Source organism: Lineus longissimus, chromosome 7 (assembly GCF_910592395.1).
Source record: "Lineus longissimus chromosome 7, tnLinLong1.2, whole genome shotgun sequence".
Lineage (NCBI taxonomy): Eukaryota > Metazoa > Nemertea > Pilidiophora > Heteronemertea > Lineidae > Lineus > Lineus longissimus.
The window spans coordinates 16,191,792-16,205,128 of NC_088314.1; the positions used below are offsets into that span (position 1 = coordinate 16,191,792).

The following is a 13,337-nucleotide window of genomic DNA, read 5'->3' on the forward strand; positions in this document are numbered from 1 at the left end:
CAGCCGACATGACATGTGAAGGCCTATCTGAGTTCTCCTATACTTCTTCTCCGTATAAAAAAGGGCCTATTGCTGACTAAGGTCTCTCTCCCGCCAATAGATGTAATTTTATATGCACGCAACAGCACAGGGCCCGATTCTGTGGACAATTGGCTGGTTTAAGTGTGTCTTCGATGTGGCCCCTTTGATATTGCATTGGATTTATCGGACAGTTTAGAACGATCCTAGATAGCTGCAAAAATCATTTTTATGATGTGTGTGTTTTGGGTGATTTCAACTTTCCTAGTATTGATTGGTCTATCGTTGCATGCAACTCGGTAAATGACGTTGCGCAAGAGTTTTGTGATCTCTTGTTTGACTTTTCATTGTTGCAGTTTGTATATGAGCCCACGCAGAGGGCAGGTAACATTCTTGATCTTGTATTGTCTGACAGACCGGAGCAAATTAGTGATTTAGAAGTTTGGCCAGACAGCTTTTGTTCGGATCACTACCCGGTTGTGTTCACGTTGGGGATGAATGTAAATAGGTCAAAGCAAAGGCCTAGACGCAAGGGCCCAACGCGCCGCGTAGCGGCAAAAAAGCGAAGCTGGCGAAACATTTATAACGGGTCACCGTCACTTATTATTGGACTTATAGCGCATTTACGGGGTTGCAACTATTTTGCTTTATAGTGTCACCAGGAAAGAAAAGCATGCGACCTAACGCCGATCTATTTGTATAAAGTGATAATTGGAAGGTATATAGTAGGAAATATCAATAAAATAATCATTCCATGTCGTCTTTTGAGGGCATTTTTGATTGTAAAAAATATATGTGTACGTCACCGTAGTCTCTGCAATGATAATTTTATCAGAGCAGTCTCGCGCAAGTAGAAGTTCTTTACCTATTAGTTCTTCACTTATTAGTCTCAACGTCTGGCGCAAAGCCAGACGTTTTCCATTACGATTTCACTACGATGTTTGACAAGAAGGAGCAGTGCGCGAGATATGCTAATGAGCAGACTTCCCTCGCTTGAGTTTCTGAAGAATGTTCCATATCGCGCTAAGCTCATCACTGCTGATTATGACAGGCGTGCAACGGTAGGTATTTGCTCCCCAACTTCCACCCTAATACGGTACAATAAGTTACCATTTGATGGGAATGGGACAATGCCCTCACTGTGTATGGAGTCATAGCCAGGGATAAGAAGACATTATTCATTAGTGTTGGTACAAGTGATTTTGCCCAAAAAGCATGTGCATTCAAAAATCAAAATATGCAAGGTATCACGTACATGACCATGACGACGTGCAGAAAGTGCACTGGCCAGTGCATACCCTATGGCTATGTACTAGTAAACATGGTAAACATGAACAACATCATTATTCATCGGCGGTTCATTTTACTCCGAGCTTTTCCTGAAACATATAGCCATGATGATTAGGCCTACCATGTACCATGACCAATAACAGCACTAGATCATGTAGATGTCAACAAGTTCACATGAACCGTATAATCCCGCATGGCGCATGTGGGGCATGCGTCTAAACCAAAGCCCCAAAATCACTTGTTTTGGTCTATTTCACTTGTGTTTCCCCCGTCTCCCAGTCCATAATACATTTACAGTTTACAATCCCCGATCATGGCCCAACAAAAGGTCATCGGTTGACTAAAGGAACACAACTGTTCAATGGATTTATAGTTGAATGCGATCAAACTACGTCTTTTCAATCGTGGATTGTAAATTTAACCCCATGGGCCTAGGGAAGGCCCTATAACAATACTTTCGACACAGTTATTATCTCCGCTGCCTCCACCATGTTACACGCAGTGCTCACTGCTGATTTTAAAAAATGCACCACCTAGTCAAAACAGGACATATGTTCTTCTAGGAATAGATCTCTTTCCAATATTTCGTCATTCCACTATCGTCATCACCTCATGATACTTTCATTGACATTACAGGCACACATCCACAGAGCACTCTTCAAATCATCTACACAGTGGTTATCCAACTAGGATTATAAAGGTAATTTCTAAGCCCCGCACAGTGGGTTTCACTCTTGATAAAGGGGCACTATTGCTAGCAGCTAGGTAGGCAAGATAAAGTTAGACGAAGTAGCCGATAGGGGTCTCTCACCCCTCAAAGTCCGTCACAACTATTCAAGCTTGTACAAGGAATACATGCAGCGCTGACTCTAACAAGACCCAATGGGAATGTCGCACAGTCATCTGTCAAAAACAAGACCTATGTTGTAGTATGATCTCTTGCCAATATTTAATAATTGCACTATCGTCATCACCTCATCATACTTCATTGACATTGCAGGCACACATTGACATAGACCACTGTTGCAATGAACGACACAGTCGCTATCCAAGTAGCATTATAGAGGTAATTATCATTATCATACCTCATTAGCATGTGAACCAATCGCGTCGCGTCCTTTGCGATCACGGCAAAGCCTCATGGAATAATGTCTTTCACCGTTGAATAATTTTTCATATTCCATGCCTACAACTTCAATTTCTTCATATTCCAGGGCTAGAAGTTCAATACTAATATAATATCCAAGATAAAGTTACAAGAAGTAGTCAATAGGGGTCTCTCACCTCTCACTGTATGTCCACACTATTCACGCTTGTACGAGGAATACATTCAATGCTGAATCTAACAACACCCAGCGCCCTTACTCTGTATATTATAGTCACTGGAAGATGGCCCATTTCACTCCTTGCTTCTACTTCACCTATAGTCTCATTGCATACGCCTCAGTTCTATGATATCACATTCACTTTCAGCTGTCATGCAACGCAACAACTGTGCTATCTGCCATCGCACATCAACGAAGAAGTGCAGCCGCCCACATTCCACCTCACATCTGTCCGACCAGCTGCAATCCTCGAGGACGCCCCACTGTACCACGATTTCACTACGATGTTTGACAAGAAGGAGCAGTGCGCGAGATAGGCTAATGAGCAGACTTCCTTCGCTTGAGTTTCGGAAGAATGTTCCATATCGCGCTAAGCTGACCACTGCTGACCATGACAGGCGTGCATTGGACTGGTACAGGTTGGAACTGAACATTGAATATGCTGGTGGTGACGCTTTCTGATGAGAAGTTGGTCGTGACTGATGCAGTATTGTTGGACTTGTCCACAGCATCGTTCAATCATTGCTCTCTGAGCTGCCTTGATTCTGTACTTACCCAAATACTAAGACCAAATGCCTGTTGACTGTGCTTTAAGAGAGACTGGCGCCATGCCTAGAGATATGACTGACCCCTATTGGCAAATTTGTATGACTTTATCTTGCCTACCTAGCTGCTGCCTATAGTCTCCCTTTAACTGCGGAACACTTCAAAGTCGATAAAATGCCATGTTCCACCTTTTAATGTGTTCAGACCGCCATTTTCAAAATAATCAAGTCAGGACACTGCCTTCTAGTCTCATAATAAATTTTGCTTTCCTCAATAATAACATTTCTTCTTCTTCAATGCTTTCATCATTCCAAACTTCTCCTCCTCTGACTTTTACAGGGGTACAGTCATGGCAATCAAAACCCAAATACTGAGACCAAATGCCTGTTGACTGTGCTTTAAGAGAGACTGGCGCCATGCCCAGTCTCTCTTAAAGCACAGTCAACAGACACCAACCCCCTCAGACTCAGAAACCACAAACGCCCAACCCTTCCTGCTACCTTAATACTTCTGGGTCGGTGTTGGATTGGAAGAGTGCTAATATTAATGGATTGCGTGATTTTCTTTGTGAAGAGCTTGGTTATGGTTCAGATTTTAAAGAACGAAATGAAGGTCTCGATGTAGAACTTGTATGGCAGGACTTGCGTGGTATTGTTAATTGGGGTGTTGAATTTGTTGTTCCCAAGAAAGTGTTAAAAAGTTCCAAGAGACCACGGTGGGTAACTGGTGAGTTGAAGCACTTGTCAAATAAGGTGAAGACAGCACTGCGTAAGGCCAAGAGGGACGGGCGTGACATCTCCTGAAATAAATATAGGGCACTGAGAAATGGCTTACTGGACTGCGCAATATTTCGCCAAAAAAGTATTCTACGCAAGGTGACTTTTCCTATTCATAATACACAGCCTGTCCATCCTAGATCGTGGTTACATGGGGAGTAATCGTTGTAAAATTAGGCCAAACGCAAATACAGTTAACCCGGGTACCACTATGTTTACGATGCGAACAAGCCGTGTTAGTCATTATCCGCATTTTATTCATTGAACATTTGCGGGTACAGCGTCACAGTGATCAGCATTGAACGGTAAACATGTTCACATCATATTCAGACAACGGCTTGTAACGGCCATACAGGAAACGATTCGTATCAAAAACCGACGATCACAACTATTCGCTTGCTGAGAGTATACGTTTATTACGCGCATACATTACATTGCGACATTTGAGCTTCCAAGCTTTGAGAAATAACAGGTCATGTGGGAATTTGGCATATAATTTTGGTAATTTACGTGAGTACATTTTCAACCCCGAAAAGTGTGAAGTGAAGTTATGCTTTTATTTAGTAAAAATCGGTGGGCATGTCCAACAAGACATGTGTCGCAGCTGTCTGGGTGGGTGTGGGTCATCACTCAAAAGTCGTTCTTTGCAATGCATGCAAGCACTGCATGTGTGTTTGATTTGTGTATACAATGTACGTTACCCTCTCTACTTCAAATGAATGAACCTCATAAGGGTTTGATTAATTAATTGTTTGTCGTACCTTCTGTGATCGAGGTCCGAACAAATTTTCAGGCTAGAGATCACCAACTTATGAAGCACTGCCCACCCCCCCCCCCCCCCCCCCCCCAACTACAAAGTAAGACCATATGAGACCCACTAAGGCAGCACTAGAGTTAGACTACAAAACTAAGACCCCCACTCATGAACTACAAAACTAAGACCCACTTTTATTTCGATATTTGATTCATGTTCAGTACTCAAAGAGTGAAGTTGTGGGAGGTTGTTTAACCGCCACCACCATGCCCGCCACCATGCCCACCCCAACCCATCTTCAACATCAAGCAGAAGTGTAACAACATGTACAATGAGTGGGCCGGGTGGCATGGTTGAATTTCACTTCCTACCTAGACACCAGGGCCCAATCTCATGAAACGCTTCTAAGCCTAGTTGACAGCTAATTTGGCCTGTAGTTGGCTGCTATCTACGGTGGCTGGAAAGTGCCATCATTATTTTTTCCGGAATATTTCTTTTTTTTTAATTAACATTATTTTTCTTAAATAAAGTTGTTTTTTTAATTTCCGCCGCGTGGCGATAATTATTACCGCCGCGGCGATAATTATTTCCGCTGTGCCCGAAATTATTTCAGCCGCGTGGCGATAATTATTACCGCCGCGGCGATAATTATTTCCACCGTGCCCGAAATTATTTCCGCCGCGTGGCGATAATTATTACCGCCGCGGCGATAATTATTTCCACCGTGCCCGAAATTATTTCCGCCGTGCCCGAAATTATTTCCGCCGCGTGGCGATAATTATTACCGCCGCGGCGATAATTATTTCCACCGTGCCCGAAATTATTTCCGCCGCGTGGCGATAATTATTTCCACCGTGCCCGAAATTATTTCCGCCGCGTGGCGATAATTATTACCGCCGCGGCGATAATTATTTCCACCGTGCCCGAAATTATTTCCGCCGTGCCCGAAATTATTTCCGCCGCGTGGCGATAATTATTACCGCCGCGGCGATAATTATTTCCACCGTGCCCGAAATTATTTCCGCCGCGTGGCGATAATTATTTCCACCGTGCCCGAAATTATTTCCGCCGTGCCCGAAATTATTTCCGCCGTGCCCGAAATTAATTACAGCCACAAAGATGATTGGACGCACGATTTTACGTCATGTTCTGGGAAGCCACATGTTTTAACACGCCTTAAGGGTTTGCTATAGGCACCACCATTTTCGCTAGAACGTGAAATCTTGGAGCAATTAGAACTTCTTCAAAATAAAGTGAATTCAAATTTCAAGGATGGTATGCAGTTCTTTGTTTTCCAGGGAACTGCATACCAGCCTTGAAATTGGTATTAACTGCATTTTGAATGCGTTCTAGTTGCTCCAAGATTTCAAGCTCTAGCCAAAATGGCCGTGTATTGGCGGTTATTACCGCAAATAAAGACAAACCAAAGCAAAGACACTTGTGTAGCATATCAAGGACACGTAAATTGATACTCCTATGTGTGCCACATCAAAGACATCTGGAATGCATGTTTTGTTTTTGTTGTGGCACAGATAGGAGTATCAATCTACGTGTCCTTGATATGCTACACAAGTGTCTTTGCTTTGGTTTGTCTTTATTTGCGGTAATAACCGCCCATAGCCGTGCCTATAGCCAACCCTTAAATTCAGCCCACTTCGCTTAAAGATCACGATGAAGACTGTTGATGAGGTAGGTCAATGTGGTTCGTGATGTGGTTATAGCCGGGGTTATAACAAGTAGCCTAGTATGTATGTATACTAGTATATAGACCTAAGCTCAGAGCCAACTGTTCATAACGGTTACGGACGGTCGGCAAGGCCTATGTTGTGCCGGGATGTTGTGTAGGGATTTACAACTGCACATTTGAATGCCAAATATTAGGGGGGGGGCAGGCAACAGCCCTCCTTGCCCCGGCCATAAAGCTTTGCGGTTTGTTGATCTGGCGAATCCAAAGTTACTGTGGCCGGCCTCAACATGACATGTAACCGCCGTCACCCATTGAGCATCGCGCTCTACACTGCTACATATGATTTTATTAGCTGAGGCACACAGCATGCAAGCATACAGATTTCGCAGAAACGTGTTTCACTGATGATGCCAGGTGACCCTACGGCGGCCCGTGAGGGACATCGGTTTTCAAAATGTATCAATGCGTTTTTTAAAAACTTCTCTCCGCTTGGAGAATACATTTCTCCGCGGAAATAACTTTTCTCCGCTTGGAGAATACTTTTCCTCCGAGAGATATCTTTCTCCGCCTTGAGAAAACATGAATCACGTGATCTTTTACCACGGAGAAGTTATTTTCGCGGAGAAATGTATTCTCCAGGCGGTGGAAAGTTGTTTCTGCGGAGAACAGTAAAAAAGCTGCCCCCTCGGCCCCTAGAGTGGGGCTGGTTGTTAGGAAGTATATAGGCCTACTTCATGGTGATATTTTTTAAGTCACCCAATGATCCCACTTTATCATGTTTGGTATGTCGATGTTGTAGATTATATTTGGACAATGCACATATTGATTTTTGCTTAGTCGAACCACAAGGCAGTAACAGAGTATAGGCAAACTAGTATGGGATGTGGGGGCATCGGCAGTTAATAAATTCTTCATTCTTAGTTCACCATCACCACCTTAGAAGACGGAATGTCGGAATCATTGTAGACTGATATTGAAAGGGAAAAAATGATTTATTCCAAATTCTACATCTTGCATCATTTCAGGTTTGTGACTTCCTCTGCTCGAGGGGTATATCAGATGTTATTATTGAAAACGTGCGTCAGCAAAAAGTAAGTATCAATGTAAATCATAAAGAGCAAAAATTACACTTAATACTCGACGATAGTCTGGCTTCTAAGATCGGTTTATTACTTAACAATTATTGATAAAGACACGTCTCTACCGGTCCAACACTGTAAGTGTACCAATACTAAAGTCATGTGCAAACTTTATGGTGCCTGTATAAAGTAGATACATGCATTTTCCGCATTGGGGATTGGGGATTTCTGAAACTGAATAAGGTGCGTGCCAGTGTTCCCTGTAGTCTCGGTACACCTTTGGTTCAGACCATTTGATAGGTATCCTTTTGACAGTAACTGTTATCCGTTTATAATCCGACTAATAGGGCGGGGTCTTTCTCACATTAACCCTTTCGGTTCAGACCATGATATGGATGCCGTGTCTTTTTACATTAAAAATTAACGGCCGATTTCATAAAACACTTTCTGTGTAGGGCTATGATATTATTTCAAACCTAGAACTGGAATGTCTGGCCTGTGTATAATAGAGGTTAAAACACCGTTTAGCGTAAAATAGCTTTACAAATTTGACCCTGACCAGACTTAATAAATTTCATATTATTTCAGATTGACGGAGCCGTAGTCAGCTTACTTAGTGAAGAGCAACTTCGTGAATTGGGAATAAGCACACTAGGTGACAGATCAATGCTGAGAGGTTTTTGTCAGAGCCGCGCTGCAACTGGCCCTACCATAGTTTCGGGTTTCACTAGCATTCCAAATGAGAGTAGAGCTCCACCTACTAATGTAGTCGCAGTTACCGGTACTACAAACACGTCAGCCTCCACCGATAATTCCAGGAGACAGCAACTATTAAACGCTCTTCGCCAGCAATATCCCTCCAGACGAATGCCGGATGATAAACGTAAGGCAGGCAGGCCCGTTAAGAAACACAGGACTGTGCAATTTGGACTGCGTATCTTGTGTAAAGATGATGAGTCGACAAACCCATACAAAAGACCCTGGACGCAAGTAAAAACACCGCTTGGTGATAAAAACATGATTTCAATCCAAATTGACTCAAGCCAGTGCTACGAGTCTTTACTCCAAACGGTAAAAGACGCGTTTTTCCCAGATGGTGTAAATCGAATGGTGGGAGACATCGGTTTCTTCCACGGATTTGAGATCGTGAATGGCCAAAATGATAATGTTCGTGATGGCATGAGTGATTTCACGCTTGCCAGTTACATAGCGAAGAAGATGGTATCTGGTTCTATAAGGTTGTACCTCCTCTTGGTGGAAGAAGCCAGTTTGGATGATGGAAATAAAATGGAGGTCCTTGACGATCCAGACTACTTGCCTGACTTACCATGTCTTCGGACAGGCTTAGAAGATGGGTCTTATGTCGCGTCGAGCCCTTCTAGTGAAGTTTTGATTAGGGAGTCGCTTCTTGTACCACCACCAACATATCCCTAGTTGCCTTCTAAGTGTTTTTCATGAAATGTCACTAGGCCTAGTTACATGCTAAGTTGACTGCTAAAGTTAGAGATGATCTGGGGCACCTCTAAATCTCTAGTTGTCAACTATTTTATCATTTGCCTGACTGGCATCGACGAGAGAACAAGTAAACATGGCAAGAAGGATATTTGAGCTTGCGGAACTTGTGGAGAGGCGCCGCGCTTTACGACGAGAGCGAGTTTTTAGAGATCGTCGGAATCCTCTGGACATCTTTAGTGACGGGGAATTGCTTCAGAGATACAGATTCTCTCGAAATGGGATCATGTTCATCACTGACTTAGTCACCCCACATATTGAGCATCCAACAAGACGAAGCAGTGCCCTACTTCCATATCAACAAGTCCTCATTGCCCTGCAGTATTACGGGACAGTGACATTCCATAAGGTTGTCGGAGATCCGTTGCAAGTGTCACCGGCAACTGCTAACCGAGCAATCCATCGTGTTTCCAATGCCTTGGCTGGAAGGATAAATGATTTCATCAAATTTCCGGAGGGGAATGAATTAGGACCCATTAAGGATGGTTTCTACCAAATGCGACACTTTCCTGGTGTGATAGGATGTGTCGATGGGACTCATGTCTGGATTATCTCACCACATCAAAACGAAGTTGACTATGTGAACAGAAAGGGTTATCATTCGATTAACGTGCAAGTGATGTGTGACCATAGGGGCAAGTGGATAAATCTAGTTGCTAGATGGCCTGGCTCGGCGCATGACAGCCGAATTCTCAGATCAAGCCAGGTTTGGGACACAATGGAGGCTGGTTTGGTTCAAGCATTCATCCTTGGTGATAGTGGTTATCCATGTCGCAACTGGTTGATGACACCACTCTTGAATCCAACCACAGCATCAGAACGTCGATACAATGCTGCCCATAAGTCTACACGGGTGTTGGTGGAACAAACCATTGGGAGATGGAAGCGTCGCTTTTATCTTCTCCATCTCGAGAGGTAGATTGAAAGACCCAGAGAGTACCTGTAAGGTTATTGCTGCCACGGCTGTGCTGCATAACATTGCAGTGGACCGAAATGAGCCGGATGTAGAGTACCCTGGACCAGTACGAGAGGAGGTGCGAGCTGAAGACTACCACGGAAATTTTGACATTGCTAATGGACATAGAGCAAGAACGTTGTTGATTCAGAATAGGTTTTAATGGGACTATCTAGACAATGATAGTTGACACATCTACATGATGTTATACATATGTTATGTACCAAAAGTAGAACTTCACTGATAGCAGAACTTCACTGCTGTACTAGACTGGTTCCCTGTCTCTGCCGCTACGCTATACACCAAATCTAAGTATAATTACAACTGAAACAAAACACTTCTTTCTTCAGTCTGCAATAGCGATGGTGGGTTTTCATCATTTAATTGGCGCTTTAACAGTTTAATTTGCAATTTCAGCTTCTCTTGTTTTAGTACCAAATTCTGACGTTTGATGAGCATGTTCTCCCTTTCTGTTTCAATGAGACTGTTGTATGCTTCATCTTTCTTTAGCTTCTTGGATGACGTGGGACTGCAGCAGCCCCTGGTAGCCGACTTTGATGAACTTGGCTTAGGCGTATCAATTTCATGGACATCGGTTAATAATTCTCCTACATGTACATCACTGCTATCCGATTCTGTAAAGAAAGTGGAACATCACTAAGACTAAACTCCTTTGGAGACACTTGAAAAATTTCAGTTGTAATACTAGTATGAAGTGTTCATCAAGAGAGGTGGATTTTAAAAGGAAGCAAGTGGCTACACTTAATTATTTTTAGTACCAAAGTCATCTTGTCCAACCGACTTTGCTGTTACTCCAGACTCGACCCCAGTCAAACCCTGAAACCCCGGAGTATCTGCGCAAAGATCGAGCATCTTCTGTTGTGCTGGATTTGGCTCTGATGCCGGTTTTCCACCACCTGTTTTTGCTCGTGACTTTTTCTGCTGCTGTGCGATTTCCCGCGACTCTGACTTCAGTTTCGTCAGCCGAGATTTAAGGTCATCCAATGACCGATTAGTGTCTGGAAATCGGGCACGATGCTGCGTAAGGATGTTTTCCCAGGCCTCTTTCTTCTTCCGATTTGTGTTTACATCCTTTTGTTTTGCATCTATATTGTCTTTAAATTCCTCGTACTTCTGCGACAGGAAAAGGTTTTCATCCTGGCTGTAATTTGCCTTACGCTGCCTTTTCTGGGACATCTTTACTGTTGGGCGAAAAGCACAGTCTGTCTGTGCAGCACAGTGCTATGATAGACATGAAGATTGCACACAATGCGTAGATTTATCCCCATGACTGACCCCTAATGACCTAAATGTCCTCAAAGTCAGCACTCGGCCCATTGAAATTGAAATTGACATGCTGTGGTTTATGTGGTTTGGACGTCTCTCCACACTTTAGTTAACAACTACTTTTCCTACCTGGCAACTAGTTAGCTGGGTCCCTAGTGTCGTTTCGTGAAAAGAAATTTAGAAGTCAACTAACAAGATGGCAACTAGTGATTTAGAAGCCAACTAACCCCTAGTATGCAGCTAATTTAGCAGCCTTTCATGAGATTGGGCCCAGGGCCCAATTCCATAAAAGCATTCTAAGCCCTAGTTGGTTGCTAAACTTCATTCTATCTCTAGTTGCATACTATATCTATTCCATAAAACCATTCTAAGCCTAGTATATTTCTAAGTTCCATGCTAAAGTTAGAGTAGGTCTGGAGTACTTCTAAATCACTGGTATCATTCTAAGTCATTTCTGCTCATACCTCCGAGGTGTAAGGATGGCCAGGAGAATCTTAGAAATTGTGAAACTCCGCAGAGCAATGCGGCGGGAACGAGTGTTTCGTGATAGAAGGAATCCGTTGGACATGTTTGATGATGCGGAACTGGTAAAACGATACCGATTTTCCAGAGAAGGCATATTGCTGATAAGTGACATTGTAAAAAATGACATTACCCATCCTACCAGGAGAAATCATGCCTTATTACCATCCCAACAGGTAATGATAGCCCTGCAATACTACGCAACGGGCACTTTCCAATATGTTGTTGGGGACCCTTTGCAAGTGTCCCAGCAAACTGCTTGGCGTGCGATTCATCGTGTATCAGATGCTCTTGCAGCAAGGATTGGTGATTATGTGAAATTTCCTAATGCAGAAAATACGGCCCACATCAAGGATGGATTCTACAGGATGAGAAACGTACACTTCCCAGGTGTGATTGGTTGCGTTGATGGGACTCACATTTGGATCGCCACTCCCCACCTTCACGAAGCTGACTATGTGAACAGAAAAGGATATCATTCGATTAATGTACAAGTTATCTGTGATCACAAGGGAAAATTCACAAATATCGTGGCACGATGGCCTGGAGGAGCTCACGATAGCAGGATATTGAGAACTAGCCAAGTATGGGATCTAATGGAGGGTGGGGCTGTTGATACCTTCATTCTTGGAGATAGCGGGTATCCTTGCCACAGCTGGCTCATGACTCCTCTTCTGAACCCACAAACAGCATCTGAACGACGTTATAATTCAGCTCATAAGCGTACTCGAGTTTTGATAGAGCAAACTATCGGAAGATGGAAGAGAAGGTTCCACACACTACACCTTGAAAGTCGTCTGAGGAATCCTGAGGATACATGCAAAGTGATAGCAGCAACAGCTGTGCTTCACAACATAGCAGTCGATCGAAATGAGCCAGAGGTTGAGGATATCGAACCAGGGCAGCCACAACCGGATTTGGTCGAATACACAGGACAGTTAAACGGACATAGAGCACGAGCATTATTTATACAAAATAGATTCCAAACTTAATTCTGGAATAGGTTCTTGATAATGAAGATAAATGAAAAAGAACATTTAATGATTTGACAGTGATTTAATGTTTTGACTTGAGGCAAACTTCCTACATTACAATTGGAAATATACTGGTGAATGACTATCACTGTCATCTTTAGGCGTGCTTGCATTTACTTTACGTTCCAAAAGTTTAATCTGCAGTTTTAATTTCTTTTGTTTTAAACGAAGATTTTCTTGCTTAAGAAGTGCATTTGCTCTCTCAATATCCACTAAATCATCAAATGAGGCATACTTCCTTGGAACCTTGCCTGGTTGAATTTCCGAACTGCCAGATGACACTGTTGCATGAACTGCCGGCACTATGGCTGGATTAGAGAGGCCGCTATCATCATCACCTACAGTGTAAAAGATAGGGTTCAAAGCATTCTTAATTAATGTTATACTGAGTATCATGCCTAAAATTCATTCAAAATGATACTCATGAACACAAAATCAATGTAAATACTGCAAGGATGGAGTAATTAGATTTAGCGCTTTGTAAGTTACTCTGATGATGTTACCTGATAGACCTCTGCAAATTTCAGGTTTGAATTAAATAATGCCTACTTG

General features: G+C 43.0%; 1 protein-coding gene across 1 annotated transcript; it reads left to right on the forward strand.

Moving 5' to 3' along the window:
- Positions 1-9,063: 9,063 nt before the first annotated feature.
- On the forward strand, positions 9,064-9,906 carry LOC135491616 (putative nuclease HARBI1). The gene has a single exon (XM_064777588.1). The coding sequence runs from the start codon at positions 9,064-9,066 to the stop codon at positions 9,904-9,906; it is 843 nt and encodes a 280-aa protein (XP_064633658.1).
- Positions 9,907-13,337: the final 3,431 nt, after the last annotated feature.